This window comes from Bos taurus, chromosome 8, assembly GCF_002263795.3.
Source record: "Bos taurus isolate L1 Dominette 01449 registration number 42190680 breed Hereford chromosome 8, ARS-UCD2.0, whole genome shotgun sequence".
NCBI lineage: Eukaryota > Metazoa > Chordata > Mammalia > Artiodactyla > Bovidae > Bos > Bos taurus.
In genome coordinates, this window is record NC_037335.1 from 99990319 (window position 1) to 100003520 (window position 13202).

The 13202-nt window shown below is 39.5% G+C and overlaps 1 protein-coding gene across 1 annotated transcript in view; it reads right to left on the bottom strand.

Moving 5' to 3' along the window:
• SVEP1 (sushi, von Willebrand factor type A, EGF and pentraxin domain containing 1) overlaps positions 1 to 13202 on the bottom strand; it is a 208629-nt gene that overhangs the window by 92299 nt on the left and 103128 nt on the right. Inside the window, exons 14-18 of the mRNA XM_010808239.4 lie at positions 13025 to 13133; positions 8476 to 8640; positions 7428 to 7661; positions 5419 to 5580; positions 4001 to 4162 (exon numbers count right to left, since the gene is read on the bottom strand). Coding sequence (XP_010806541.2) covers positions 4001 to 4162; positions 5419 to 5580; positions 7428 to 7661; positions 8476 to 8640; positions 13025 to 13133 — 832 coding nt within the window. The remainder of the gene's footprint in view (positions 1 to 4000; positions 4163 to 5418; positions 5581 to 7427; positions 7662 to 8475; positions 8641 to 13024; positions 13134 to 13202) is intronic.

The following is a 13202-nucleotide window of genomic DNA, read 5'->3' on the forward strand; positions in this document are numbered from 1 at the left end:
ATAGTCATAAGGGATTTGATTTAGGTCATACAAATGGTCTAGTGGTTTTCCCCACTTTCTTCAATTTCAGTCTGAATTTGGCAATAAGGAGTTCATAATCTGAGCCACAGTCAGCTCCTAGTCTTGTTTTTGCTGACTGTATAGAGCTTCTCCATCTTTGGCTGCAAAGAATATAATCAGATTTTGGTGTTGACCATCTGGTGATGTCCATGTGTAGTCTTCTCTTGTGTTGTTGGAAGAGGGTGTTTGCTATGACCAGTGCATTCTCTTCGCAAAACTCTATTAGTCTTTGCCCTGCTTCATTCCGTATTCCAAGGCCAAATTTGCTTGTTACTCCAGGTGTTTCTTGACTTCCTACTTTTGCATTCCAGTCCCCTATAATGAAAAGGACATCTTTTTGGGTGTTAGTTCTAGAAGGTCTTGTAGGTCTTCATAGAACCGGTTAACTTCAGCTTCTTCAGCAATACTGGTCAGGGCATAGACTTGGATTACTGTGATATTGAATGCTTTGCCTTGGAAACAGACAGAGATCATTCTGTCATTTTTGAGACTGCATCCAAGTACTGCATTTCAGACTCTTCTGTTGACTATGATGGCTACTCCATTTCTTCTAAGGGATTCCTGCCCACAGTAGTAGATATAATGGTCATCTGAGTTAAATTCACCCCTCCAGTCCATCTTAGTTTGCTGATTCCTAGAATGTTGACGTTCACTCTTGCCATCTCCTGTTTGACCACTTCCAATTTGCCTTGATTCATGGACCTGACATTCCAGGTTCCTATGCAATATTGCTCTTTTCAGCATCGAATCTTGCTTCTATCACCAGTCCCATCCACAACTGGGTGTTGTTTTTGCTTTGGCTCCATCCCTTCATTCTTTCTGGAGTTTTTGTCCACTGATCTCCAGTAGCATATTTTAAGTTCAAAGGCTAAATAATGCAAAAAGTGATACATCAGTAAAAAATAAGGTAAACTGTACAACATGCCCATAAAAATAAAGCAGTACAGAAAGAAAGAGAAAAGAGGAAAAGGAGAGAAAGAAGGGGCGGGGAGAAAGGGGGTTGATTGAAAACTACAGAAATGTATATGAGGGGCTATTCTAGAATTCACACACACTTAAAGTAAAAACAAAATGGTGCTTATCCAGCACTGCAGGGGAGAGTGTCATTACCAATTACTACTGATTTTCCACTCACGACAAGTAGAATGTGGTTAAACATATGCTAGGAATATTAGAAATAGAGCAGTTACCAGAAGTTTAAAGATTTTCTGGGAATTACAATTTCTTAAGTGCGGCAATTTGGTATTAGAAAACCTCAAGGCTTATTCGGAAACTTCAAGGAAAAAATTGTCAAATATGAACTTATTTTACTGTAAAAGTCCTAGTTGGCTTTTGCATTTGGAGGGAGGGAGGAAGGGAAAGAGAGAAGACTTATTTTTCTTGCAGATTTTCTTCCAAAGTTAGACTGTATACTGACAAAATAAGAGAGTCTTTGGTAGCTCTCTTTCAACCATAATGTGAGGTTTTGTTGGAGTTTTAATTAAAAAAAAAAAATCCACAGCTGGTATTACACAACACACATGGTTTATGAGTTTCAAGTAGTTCCTAGCTAACCTTTCTTCTCATTTCTTCAGTGAAGCATTAGGTTGATGAACACTACTTGCCCAGTTCCTCATGTCTAAGAGGCTTTCATCCACTGTGATTCTGGTTCTGAGATTCAAACAGATGCAGCATATATAACATATATTTAGGGTAGCACTTAACTTACAGGGACTACAACTCCCAGAACACAGTGCTGGACATCTCCTGCCCCCTCCCCACATCTACACTCAAAACATCCTAAGTATTTTCCAGGAATCTCAGTCTCTAACTGGATACAGATGTATACATGTGTGTGTAGCCTGGGGAAATCAGAAACTGCCAGACTGGCTTATTAAAACATCACTCATTCAATAAGAGAAGTTTTTGAACTTTCAGATTGTCATGGATACACGCTAAGTCATTTCAGTCGTGTCTGACTCTGTGTGATCTCATGGACTGCAGACTGCCAGGCTTCTCTGTCCATGGGATTCTCCATGCAAGAATACTGGAGTGGGTTGCCATTCTTTTCTCCAGGGGATCTTCCCCACCCAGGGATCAAACTCGGGTCTCTTAAGTCTACCTACATTGGCGGATGGGTTCTTTACCACTAGTGCCAGCTGGGAAGTCCAGATTGCCATAGGCCTTGGGTTTTCAATAAGGGTATACAGAATGGGGAGGACACACAATTTTTTAAAGTCACTTTTCGCCAGCCATGCTTGTTCTGTTCCCAGTGCTGTAACAGACAGAGGTAAACAACTGTTTATTTTTTTGCAAAGTTCCACGGACTTTGCAAGGTCACCGCAGGTTTTTGGTTTTTTTTCGTTTGTTTGTTTTGTTTTGTTTTCTGACAACAGGCTGACGTTGATTTGTCAGATGGAGCATCACTGGCATTGTAAGTTTGCATCCTTTACTTTTGTTTCTGTCTTCCAGTTTTTACACTGCTGGAAAGCTGTACCTGGTAAGGACATTAGAACTATTTGAAATTGAAACTGTAATCTTCATATTTCTATTTAACGAGTGGTTCCCAGTGTGGGGCCCCTGGACCAAGCAGAATCAGCACCATCTGAGAACGTCCAACTATTTGTGACCCCATGGACTGCACAGTCCACGGAACTCTGCAGGCCAGAATACTGGAGTGGGCAGCCTTTCCTTTCCCCAGGGCATCTTCCCAACCCAGGGACTGAAGCCAGGTCTCCCGCATTGCGGGCAGATTCTTTACCAGCTGAGCCACACGCGGAGCCCAAGAATACTGGAGTGGGTAGCCTATCCCTTCTCCAGCAGATCTTCCCCACCCAGGGATCGAACCAGGGTCTCCTGCATTGCAGACAGATTCTTTACCAACTGTGCTATCAGGGAAGCCTGAGAACTAGTTAGAAATGCAAATTCTCAAGGCCTTTACCAGACCTGTTGATTTAAATCTCTGGGGTGGCCCCAGGAGTCCATGTTTCAACAAACCCTCCATGGTGACACTTGAGAAACAAAAATTAGTCGTATTTTAGAATCACCTGGGGCAGCTTTGGGTTTCCCCCGTGGCTCAGTGGTAAAGAATCCACCTGCAATGAGGGAGACACGGGTTCGATCCCTCAGTAGGGAAGATCCCATGGAGAAGGAAATGGCTACTCCCTCCAGTATTCTTGCCTGGAGAATCCCAAGGACAGAGGAGGCTCGTGGGCTACAGTCCATGGGGTCACAGTAGAGTCAGACATAACTTGGCAACTAAACAACAACATGGGGAGAGGGGTGATCTTCAGAAGAAAACAGTAAACTTACACCAGAATTCTCTGGGGGGTGGAGATGGGTTTCAGTAGTTTTAACATGTTACTCACTGGGCCAATTTTTGCAGAAATTAACACCTGTGGCCCAGTGATCTGTTATGTAAGTGATATCGAAACATTCTGGTCAATAACGTTCAGGTAACAAAAGATGTACTAACATGTCTCTAGTCAATAAGTGGCTACAATACTGATATGAATGTGCAACGATTCTAGTAGGAGCCAGAGTGGATAACCACTCGTGAAAATCTTCAAACTGCAGGGAACAAAGGTCACAATCCAAAGGATGTATTTTTCGAGTTTCAAGGAACATAAGACAAGACCTCATTTTATACATGAAAAATCTACGTTCCTGGTTGACAAGTATTTCTCTCATACCATGTGGTCACATGGTTACTAGTGTTGAGGGCTGGGACCCAGTCATGTGCTTCTTGTGAGTCCCTAACAGTACCAGGATGGTGTTTATATTATGGGTGTTTACACTAAAGTACCAACTGGCTGAATAGAAGGAAACACTCTATGAAGAGACAGTTATTTACATTCTTTGCATATGGCAGACATATGCCTCTGCTAACAAGATTCCACTCTTCCATGCAGAGAACCTAGCACAGGCTTGGGGGGAAAAAAAGCAACGTGTAAGACTTAACCTCCACAAGCAGAAATGTCCACGGCTCCTCTCTTCACAGTTGAAGTGTTTTCTGGACATGAGAGGCACCCCCGGGAACCAAATGCTGGCTGATAGCTGCCCAGCGGACACGATTCGCATGTTTCAAGCCCATTTGATGAGTAGGTGCCTTGTTTACACTGAGCTAAAATGAAAAATGTAATATGGTTAATAATAATGACATCAACTGTACGAAAGTAGCGCTGTGTACAATAGGGTTTTCCATATTTTCGTTTATTTAGGATAAAATGAGGGTCACAAAGAACTCCAGGCAGACACATTATCTTTTAGATTCTTCATACTTCTGTATACTAATAAGTTATAGGCTCATTTCCAGTTCCTTCTATTATGACCTAGCATGTGTTGGACACATAGAAAATGTCAATAAATAGTTTTGGGGTGAAGTTAGAAATCTGCATCTGACAAGGTCCAGCTGTTACAGGGAAACTTGCTCTTGTACAAGTGCCCAGCTTGTACGCTGTTCTCTTGAGTGACAGAAACAAAACCCACAACTGGGCTTTCATCTCATAACTATGCTGGTACCATTTTCACCCTAAACAACAACTGGCCCTCTTACCTCCTCGTGCTTACAGACACCATTTCATTTGAGGGCTGGCAGAGGAGGAAGTAAGAATAGTCTTAGCATCAGGCCCAGAGAGGTGAATTAAGCAACTTTCCAAAATGCATAGCAATGGTTTTGTAGCAGAGTGGGCCTCGGGCCAGATTTCTCCAGCGCACTGGCCTCTCCTTCTGCCCTTTTCCTCCAGATTAATCTCACTTTCAGCATCATTTGCAGTCACCCAGCACTGCTCTTAAGCTTACACATGTCGTGAAGCACCCACACCTCTACTGGCAACAACAGGCAAGGAGGACAACCCTGCAGCTCCTTCTTTTAGGTGCATCTTAACCAGAACGTGAAAGAGAACGTGTCCATTAGGAATGGTCATTGAGAATGACAGGAACAATATTTTGCAAAGATTGGATAATTTAGTAGCAAGAATATCTGCATATGGGTCTGTAGTTATTCATTTCCAAGTAAATGGAGTTAATCTCATCATATCAAATATTATTCAAACAAAAAGCAGCCCAATGCTTGCTAAGAGTCATGAAAGTCCCTTCTACCAGTTAATGTGAGATTCACTAAAACACATGGAATTAACTGATGAAAACAGATTAAATTTCTTGAAAGTGGAGTCTGATTTAGACAGCAATGGGCTGTTCCAAAAGGAAGGTAAATGGACTTCTCGAAGTGAGGGAAACATTCAAGTATTAGATTATAACTGGAAGAAAGAAAAAAATCAGTTAATGAAATTGCTTTTGGTAATGCTTGTATTTCATCCTATTCGCTAGCGAGATTTCCTAAGTGGAAATAAAATTCAGGCTTCTGGTCTAAGCCTCTACCTTTGCATTCTGAGCTGCTCCTTGAATGGAGATATTCGGTGTAAGTCCCAGTTGGACAGGGTTTGCACTCCAGCTGCCCTTCTTCATCTTGATAGGAGCCCATCAAGCAACTCTCACAGACAGAATGCTCCAGGGAATAGTAGGTTCCCAAAGGGCAGTTGACTGAAAATAAGCAGGAAACGCTGAATATTGTATGGAACATACTTTCGTCCCTTAGGTATGAGACTAATAAAGCCTGCTTCCAGCTACTATTGTTTATGAGTTAAATTTTACTGTCAGAGGTTTACTCACAAGATAAACTTTCCATAAATGTAGTCCTCTAAACCAACAAACAGATTTTTTTTTTTTTTTTTTTTTAGAAAATGCCAATTCTTAACTGACCAAGCTTACAGCTTATAGGATGGGGGCTTTGAAATGTGGGTTAAAGCATAAACCAGATCATTATGGAAATACACAGCTAATGGAAGAAAAATAAAGCAGTTAATTTGGGGCTTTGAGATATTAAAAATGGTTTCTTCGCTGTTCTTCTGAATGGTTTCCCTTATGAAATTGTCCATTATAGCATCACTTCTAGAAATAAAAACAGACAAAGGTGGTGAGCTTAGAACAAATGAGTTAAGTCGACCCCTCTCCCTGCTTAGACTGCTTCCACTGAAGCCAAGTGTAAGTCTGAGGCATCCTCAGACCCAAAGACCCCGCGGAAACTGGCCAGTTTCAAAACCTTCCTTCCCCGGAGATTTGGTCTACTATTTTGGCAGGCTAGGAGTGCAGAATTTCTGAAACCAAAGTGGGATATTAAATTCCCCGAGAGGTTGCTATCAAAGTTAGCGTTCTTACAGAGAGAACACCTGGAAGAATCACTTGGGTGATTCTGAGGTGTTAACGTGTGAAAGATTTATCAGGCAACTTACTAAAATTTCAGATTCCCAAGGATCAGGAGGTATCCCCTGTGGATTGGGACCTGAATCAAGCTGCAATCTGACAAGCACTTCAGGGGGTGCTGACACAGGTAGTCTGAAGACCACACTGAGAAATGCAGAATGCTGGCCAAGGCAATTCCGGATTTTTACTTACAAGTTGAGAAAGAAACAAGAGGAGGCTCAGAATGATAATATTAATGTGCTTTTGATGAGCTGGGTTTATTCCAGTGTGAAAAACCTAGCTGAGCTCTGAGAATAGCAATGAGAACTGTTGATGAAGGTTTTCTGACCAGGACACAATATCACATACTATAGAGAGATTAACAGAAGCCTCATGTCATTCGGTTCTGTTTGAGCACATAGATTTTGCTTGGAGACTCTGCTATCTATAAATGATGACTGACTTAGGAAAGAGACTGGAATGGACTCAGATTTTGACAGTCTAAAGTCAGTAAAAGCTAAGGGATTGAGGGGGCAGGAGGGAGAATGGGGACTGGCACTTTAACGGGTCTGGGGTCTCCTTTGGGGGTGATGGAAATGTTTTGGAACTGTGATAGAGGTAATGGTTGAATGCCACTGTGACTATACTAAACACCACTAAACTACATACTTCAAAATGGTTCATTTTATGCTATGTGAATTTTGTGTTGGCTGCCTGGGTGGGTATATCAGCTGAATCACTTACTGTCTTAAAAGGCTAAGTTCTTAGCCTCTTGGCTTCGGTTTTCTCATGCATAAAATGTACTTAATAATAATGGTACCTCATACAGTAGCTAAACAGGATTAAACAAGACAGGGTCTCAGTCAGCACACAGGGGTGGTCAGAAAAGTTTTAGTGTTTGTCACTGGAGTTGCTGCTGAAAGCTGTGAGCTGAGAAAGATCTATAAATAAAACTACGATTTGAGTCCCTTACCTAAAGTAATCTTATCCTGACTATTAGTGGTTATCTAGACTTTTGAGACAAAAAGCATGCAACAATAACAGAATGTAGGTTTCATGACAAAACCCCTTCACAGTTGTAGGGTGACTCTACCTGTCACTTGACCCAACAGGCACCAAATATTTTTGGTGACAGCAAGAAATCTTACCACACATTCGGCCTCTCAGCACGGAGCCCGGTCTGCAGAAGAGGAAAGCCTTTTCTGTTTCTAAGGAGTTGCTGTCAGCTACAAGCATTTCAGAGGCAAGCTGAAAGGAATACATGGGCTCCTTAGTAAGGGTCCTTTTCAGTCGATTTGTGATAGTTTCCAACGTCTTAATGAGTCGCTGCTGATTTTCCAATTCAAGGGTATCGTTTCTCTCATCGGGTAATGGCACACTAGCTGAGATAAAAACAAAACAAAAGAAAACACACACACACACCGTGTTGTAGCAAGCCATTTGGAGTGAGTTTTTACCCTAAAAAATGACATGTATTAACTTTAAAAACACATTCCAATATACAGTAGGTGCAGACAAATACTGTTTGATTCCACTTATATGAGGAATAATAGTCAAACTCAAAGTCAGAAAGGACACTAGTAGTAGATCCTGGGGTCAGGTCGCCGGTGGGGAGCGGGAATGGGGACTTAGTGTTGAATGGTGACAGGGTTTCAGTTTAGCAAAGTGAAAAATCCAGTAGGTAGATGATGGAGGGAGATGAATGTATTTAATGCCACTGAATTGTACAGTTAAATATGGTTAAAATAGTATGTTTTATATTATGTGCCTTTTTAATCACAATTAAAAAAACATCCCAGGAAAGATACACACAAATTTAAATATTATTTACTGAGTAGCTAGTACACGAACAACATGTTTTGTTTTAATCCTTCTCTCCTATGCTGGATCTACAGCCCCGTTTTGTAGAGTTCTTAATGATTACATATTCAGTTCCTGCTAACTCTCACTTTTTAAAAACATGCCTCAGCTCAACATGTTAAGATGAGTTTGAAGCCGGGGGGCTTGTTGCTATGAGAATCATAAAATAGATCTGTGATATTTTGAAAAAGAACAGAACAGGTGACTGTGCTTGCCCTAATATAGAGTTCCAGGGCAATTTCCTAATAATGACAGCACATAGGAAGTTTGAAAACAGATCTCCAACCGAGAATTTCCCATTATATTAACCTTTTCAAAAAGACAGTATATTCTTACCTGTGATGTTAAAAATTAACCTAATTTTGTGGTCGGATAATGGGGCACTTCTTTCAATCCGGGAAGACCTGGCTTTGCCAGCACCCGTGGGTGTTTCTCGCACTGTGTCCTGGAAGTCACCGTAAGAGTAATCCAGCCTGTTGGCTGCACTCCAGCCACCAGGGCCTGAAAAGGTGTGGTAGAGAAACAAAAGATTGTAGAGTTGCATCTTTATCAGCTTTTAGTGTCTAATGTTCGGCCACAAATTGCGTTGTCTTTGATCACTATTTAAATTGCCCATAATGTTCTACATATAAAGTTTTGCCTGTAATTTTATACTGTAGTCTTGGGTATTTCATATTAAATTTAGATGAACAAGGAAAAGTCTTTATAGAGCTATGTAGGCATTTAAACCATTCTATCTTTGGCCTAATAATTAATTATTGTAGGTTTAGAGGAAATTGGAGGTAGGTATAGATTTTAATCAATTTCTATTTCCCTTCAGGGTTTGTTCTATTCTTGTCTTTTTTAATATCAGTGTCATAAACTGAATGTGCATAAACAGATTTCCCTTTGTGAAGATTATTCAAGATATTTTCATATCTGCATATTTTAAATATAAACATACTGTACTTTTAACAAAGATAATAACAAAGATAATACTATGTGTATATTATTTGGTAATCACTTTTCAAATTTTCTCAACAATATAATATTTCTGTGTCAAATAGTTTAATATCTTTTTCTATAGCTATACTAGTTTCTGAGGGCAGCATTATGAGTTAAATGTTTACACACTTAGGAAACTGCTGGAGGCAGTATGCCATGCTTAGTCATTCAGTCATGTCAGACTCTCCAGGGATTGCAGCCTGCCAGGCTCCTCTGTCCACGGAATTCTCCAGGCAAAAATACTAGAGTGGGTTGCCACGCCCTCCTCCAGGGAATCTTCCCAAACCAAGGATCAAACCCAGGACTTCTTTACTGTCTGAGCCCCCAGGGAAGCCCAAGGATACTGGAGTGGGTTGCCATACCCTCCTCCAGGGGATTTCCCATCCCAGGGATCAAACCCAGGTCTCCCACAATACAGGCAGATTCTTTACCATCTGAGTCACCAGGAAAGCCCATGAATACTGGAGTGAGTAGCATGGTTGTATGTGTCTCTTTAGATGCCTTCCATATCACTGTGACCAACTGCATGGATTCAGATTGTAACTTCTTGATAAATGATATATGCCTGTACAATCTTAATCAAGCTACTTTCATTACTCTTTATCTCAGTTTCTTTATGTCTACATTGAGATCATTATTCCTACCTTGTAGGTCTGTGGAATAACTGAGCTAATTCATGCAAACTAGCTCATAGACTAGTTTTTAGACTAGCTTTTAGACTCATTCTAAAAGCTTGGTGAGAGTAAATAATATTAATATTGATGTAGGCACACTGTTGTTGCTTAGTGATGTGCTTTAAACATCAAATCTATTTATACAGGTTTGTCCACTTAAGTAAGTTGGTTTTTGAGTTTCTTTTTTAGCTTAATTCATGCTTTCAGCCATTTATAAAGAACTAGATCAATAGTTTTATTTTTCACTTAAACATTTTTCCCTACAAGTGTCATGTAGCCATTATAAAAAACACAACAACACAAAATCCCAGAGGAACAAAGAGAAAAATGTAAAGATTGCCTATAATTCCACCACACAGAAATAATGACCGTAACATTTTAGCCAAGAATATTTTCTATGACTATATAGACACACACATACACATTTATGCGCACAGTGTGTGGGCGGGGCAGGGGGATTCCCTAGTAGCTCAGATGGTGGAGTCTGCTTGCTATGCGGGAGACCCAGGTTTGAGCCCTGGGTGGGGAAGATCCTCTGGAGAAAGAAATGGCAACCCACTCCAGTATTCTTGCCTGGACAATCCCATGGATGGAGGAGCATGACAGGCAACAGTCCATGGGGTCACAAAGAGTCAGACATGACTGAGTGACTTCACTTGCTTTCCTTACATACACACACACACACACACACACACACAGCTAGACTAAATATAAACATACTGTACTTTTAACAAAATAAGATCATACTATATGTATATTATTTGCTAATCACTTTTCAAGTTTTCTCAACAATATAATATTTCTGTGTCAAATGGTTTAATATCTTTTTCTATAGCTATACTACAAACTAACCAAGTTTCTATGTTCAGACTTTGAGGTTATTTCAAAAATTTAGAACATCCTTGTACATACACTATGTCATAAAATATAAGACACCATCAGTGAGAAGACACCACCCAATTCCATAAATACCCAAATGCAAAATGTACATGTTGGAATTTACAAAATATGGTATATGCTTATACATTAGTATGACTTTTATCTTGAGAAATATCCTCAGATGGGTCTGAGCATTTTTAACCCTTTAGTTACATACGCCAAATGCCCTTCAATTTCTTCCCTACACATAATATGTGAGTAAATTTTTATGTCATGACACCCTTGTCAACTCTGGGTATTGAGATTTTTACTCAAATTTGTTCATCTAACAGGATAAAAAATGGCATCTCATTTTAGTTTTAATTTGAACTACATGAGGTGTATAACATCTAATCATTTTAGTGTATTTATTGGCCCTTTATTTTCCACACATTATGACATGCCAAGGTGTTATAAATATTACTGATTTTGTGAGAGGTGTAAAGACACTTGAGGAAGAAGGTTTGCCTCTTAGGGTCACTTTTATCACCTGTACCATACACCACTCAGATTCTTACAGGATGACACACATCACCCATCACAAAGTCTCATGATGATAGCCGACTCCGTCCGTGTGAGGTCCTGTACCCTTGCAACCAACCTCCACAATCCGGGGGCAGTGGGAGCCTGGGTCACGTGTGACCAAAGAGGCACTGGTATTCTAGACGTGCCGCTGCCAACTCCCCCGCCAAGGCCACTTTGTGGTTTTCTATCTAAAACTTTAACTTCATTATGTTCACTGAGAAGTTGCATATAATTGTTAAAACTGGAAAACAAAGTCTACCAATAGGAATTGTTTATATAAATTATGGCAAATTGATAAAATAATATGTAGCCATTAAAACGGCATTGAACACACTGGTGTATTTAAAATGGATAACCAACAAAGATTCACGTACAGCACATGGAACTCTATTCAACGTTATGTGGCAGCCTTGATGGCAGTGGGGGTTTGGGGGAGAACGAATAATCTATATTTATGGCTGAGTCCCTTCACTGTTCATCTGAAACTATCACAACATTGTTAATCAGCTATCAGATCAGATCAGATCAGTCGCTCAGTTGTGTCCGACTCTTTGCGACCCCAATACAAAATAAAAAGTTCAAAAAATTGTGTTGAAGTATATTTATGACATAAAATTATCCTCAATAAAATATTAACTAGAAATTCATGTTTACAAAATAGCATGGGTCTACACACAAATGCAGTACAGTAATATATACGTTAATATAGTAACAATTATTTCTGGAACTGCAGGTTATCTCAATTTCATTCTTTTTTTTAGTATTTTTCAAATTTTTGCAAAAAACATATACAGCAATAATATTTTTCAATTTAAAAACTCTAAAGCAATAGTCAATATCACTCTTAATGCTAAATCACTGAGAAATATGATTAGTGTCAAAAACAAAAAGAATGTCCACTGTCATGTGAATTAATACTGCTTCAAATAATCTTCTAAGCACTTTACTATTCTTGTACTTCCTCATTTAATCCTTACAACGGCCCTATGAGTTCAGCACTCCTAACACCCAGTTTAAAGATGAGAAAATTGAGGCACAGGGTGGCTTGAGAACTTAAGCGCTTCCCCTGCCTCCTAGTAGGTGGGTAAGCCAGGATTCAGACATTTACTAGTTGGTTGTAGAGTTCATGCATCTAACCAGGACGGGATCACCACTGTGTTCTAAAACACTACTCTGAGAGCTCTGTAGAGACGGTTTTCTAAGAATGAAATAAGAATAATTACTGGAAAGGGCAAAGAAATCCCATAACACACTTTGGAGTACCCTTAATAAAAGTTGTATGTCAATTATATCTTAAAAAAACAGAAGAAAAAAACGTTCAGCGTCTACATGAAGAAAACATTCAAATTCTACTTGAAGGTATATCAGACTTGAATAGATTGAGTCTTAACAATATTATAAGTGAGGAATGTGAATATTTTACATGTGTTACTCTTTTGAATAAATGACTTACTTGCAATTTAAGTTAAATTCCATATAAAAATTGCTGTATCTTATAACTATTACTATTCTAAGATATCATACAAATATTTGAATTTTACAATCACAATGTCACTTAGTTTTCTTAGTATTTATCATCCTGAAACATTCTGGCTAATACTTTCAAAGAATTACATATCTATGAAGATCATTATGCACAGGATCAGGTTATCCAGTCATCCTAGAACTCTTGATGAATAAATAGGCGAAAGGTCATGTTTTCTAATTTGCCCTACTCTTCTGGAATGATTTTCTTAGTTTGCACAACAGTTTCCCCAACTACCCACACTAAATAATTTCATTACCGATTGCAAAGCCATTTTCATAGTCATAATTATATTCAAGGCAGTATTTTTTGGTCAAGTCCTCCAGTCTGCAGTCAATGTCATCAGCATCACTACAAAATGACGGGACCTGTAAATAAAAAAAAATGGAAGAGGACAAACTGTGCTTCACATCTGGGTGTGCCTTGGATAAGCTCTA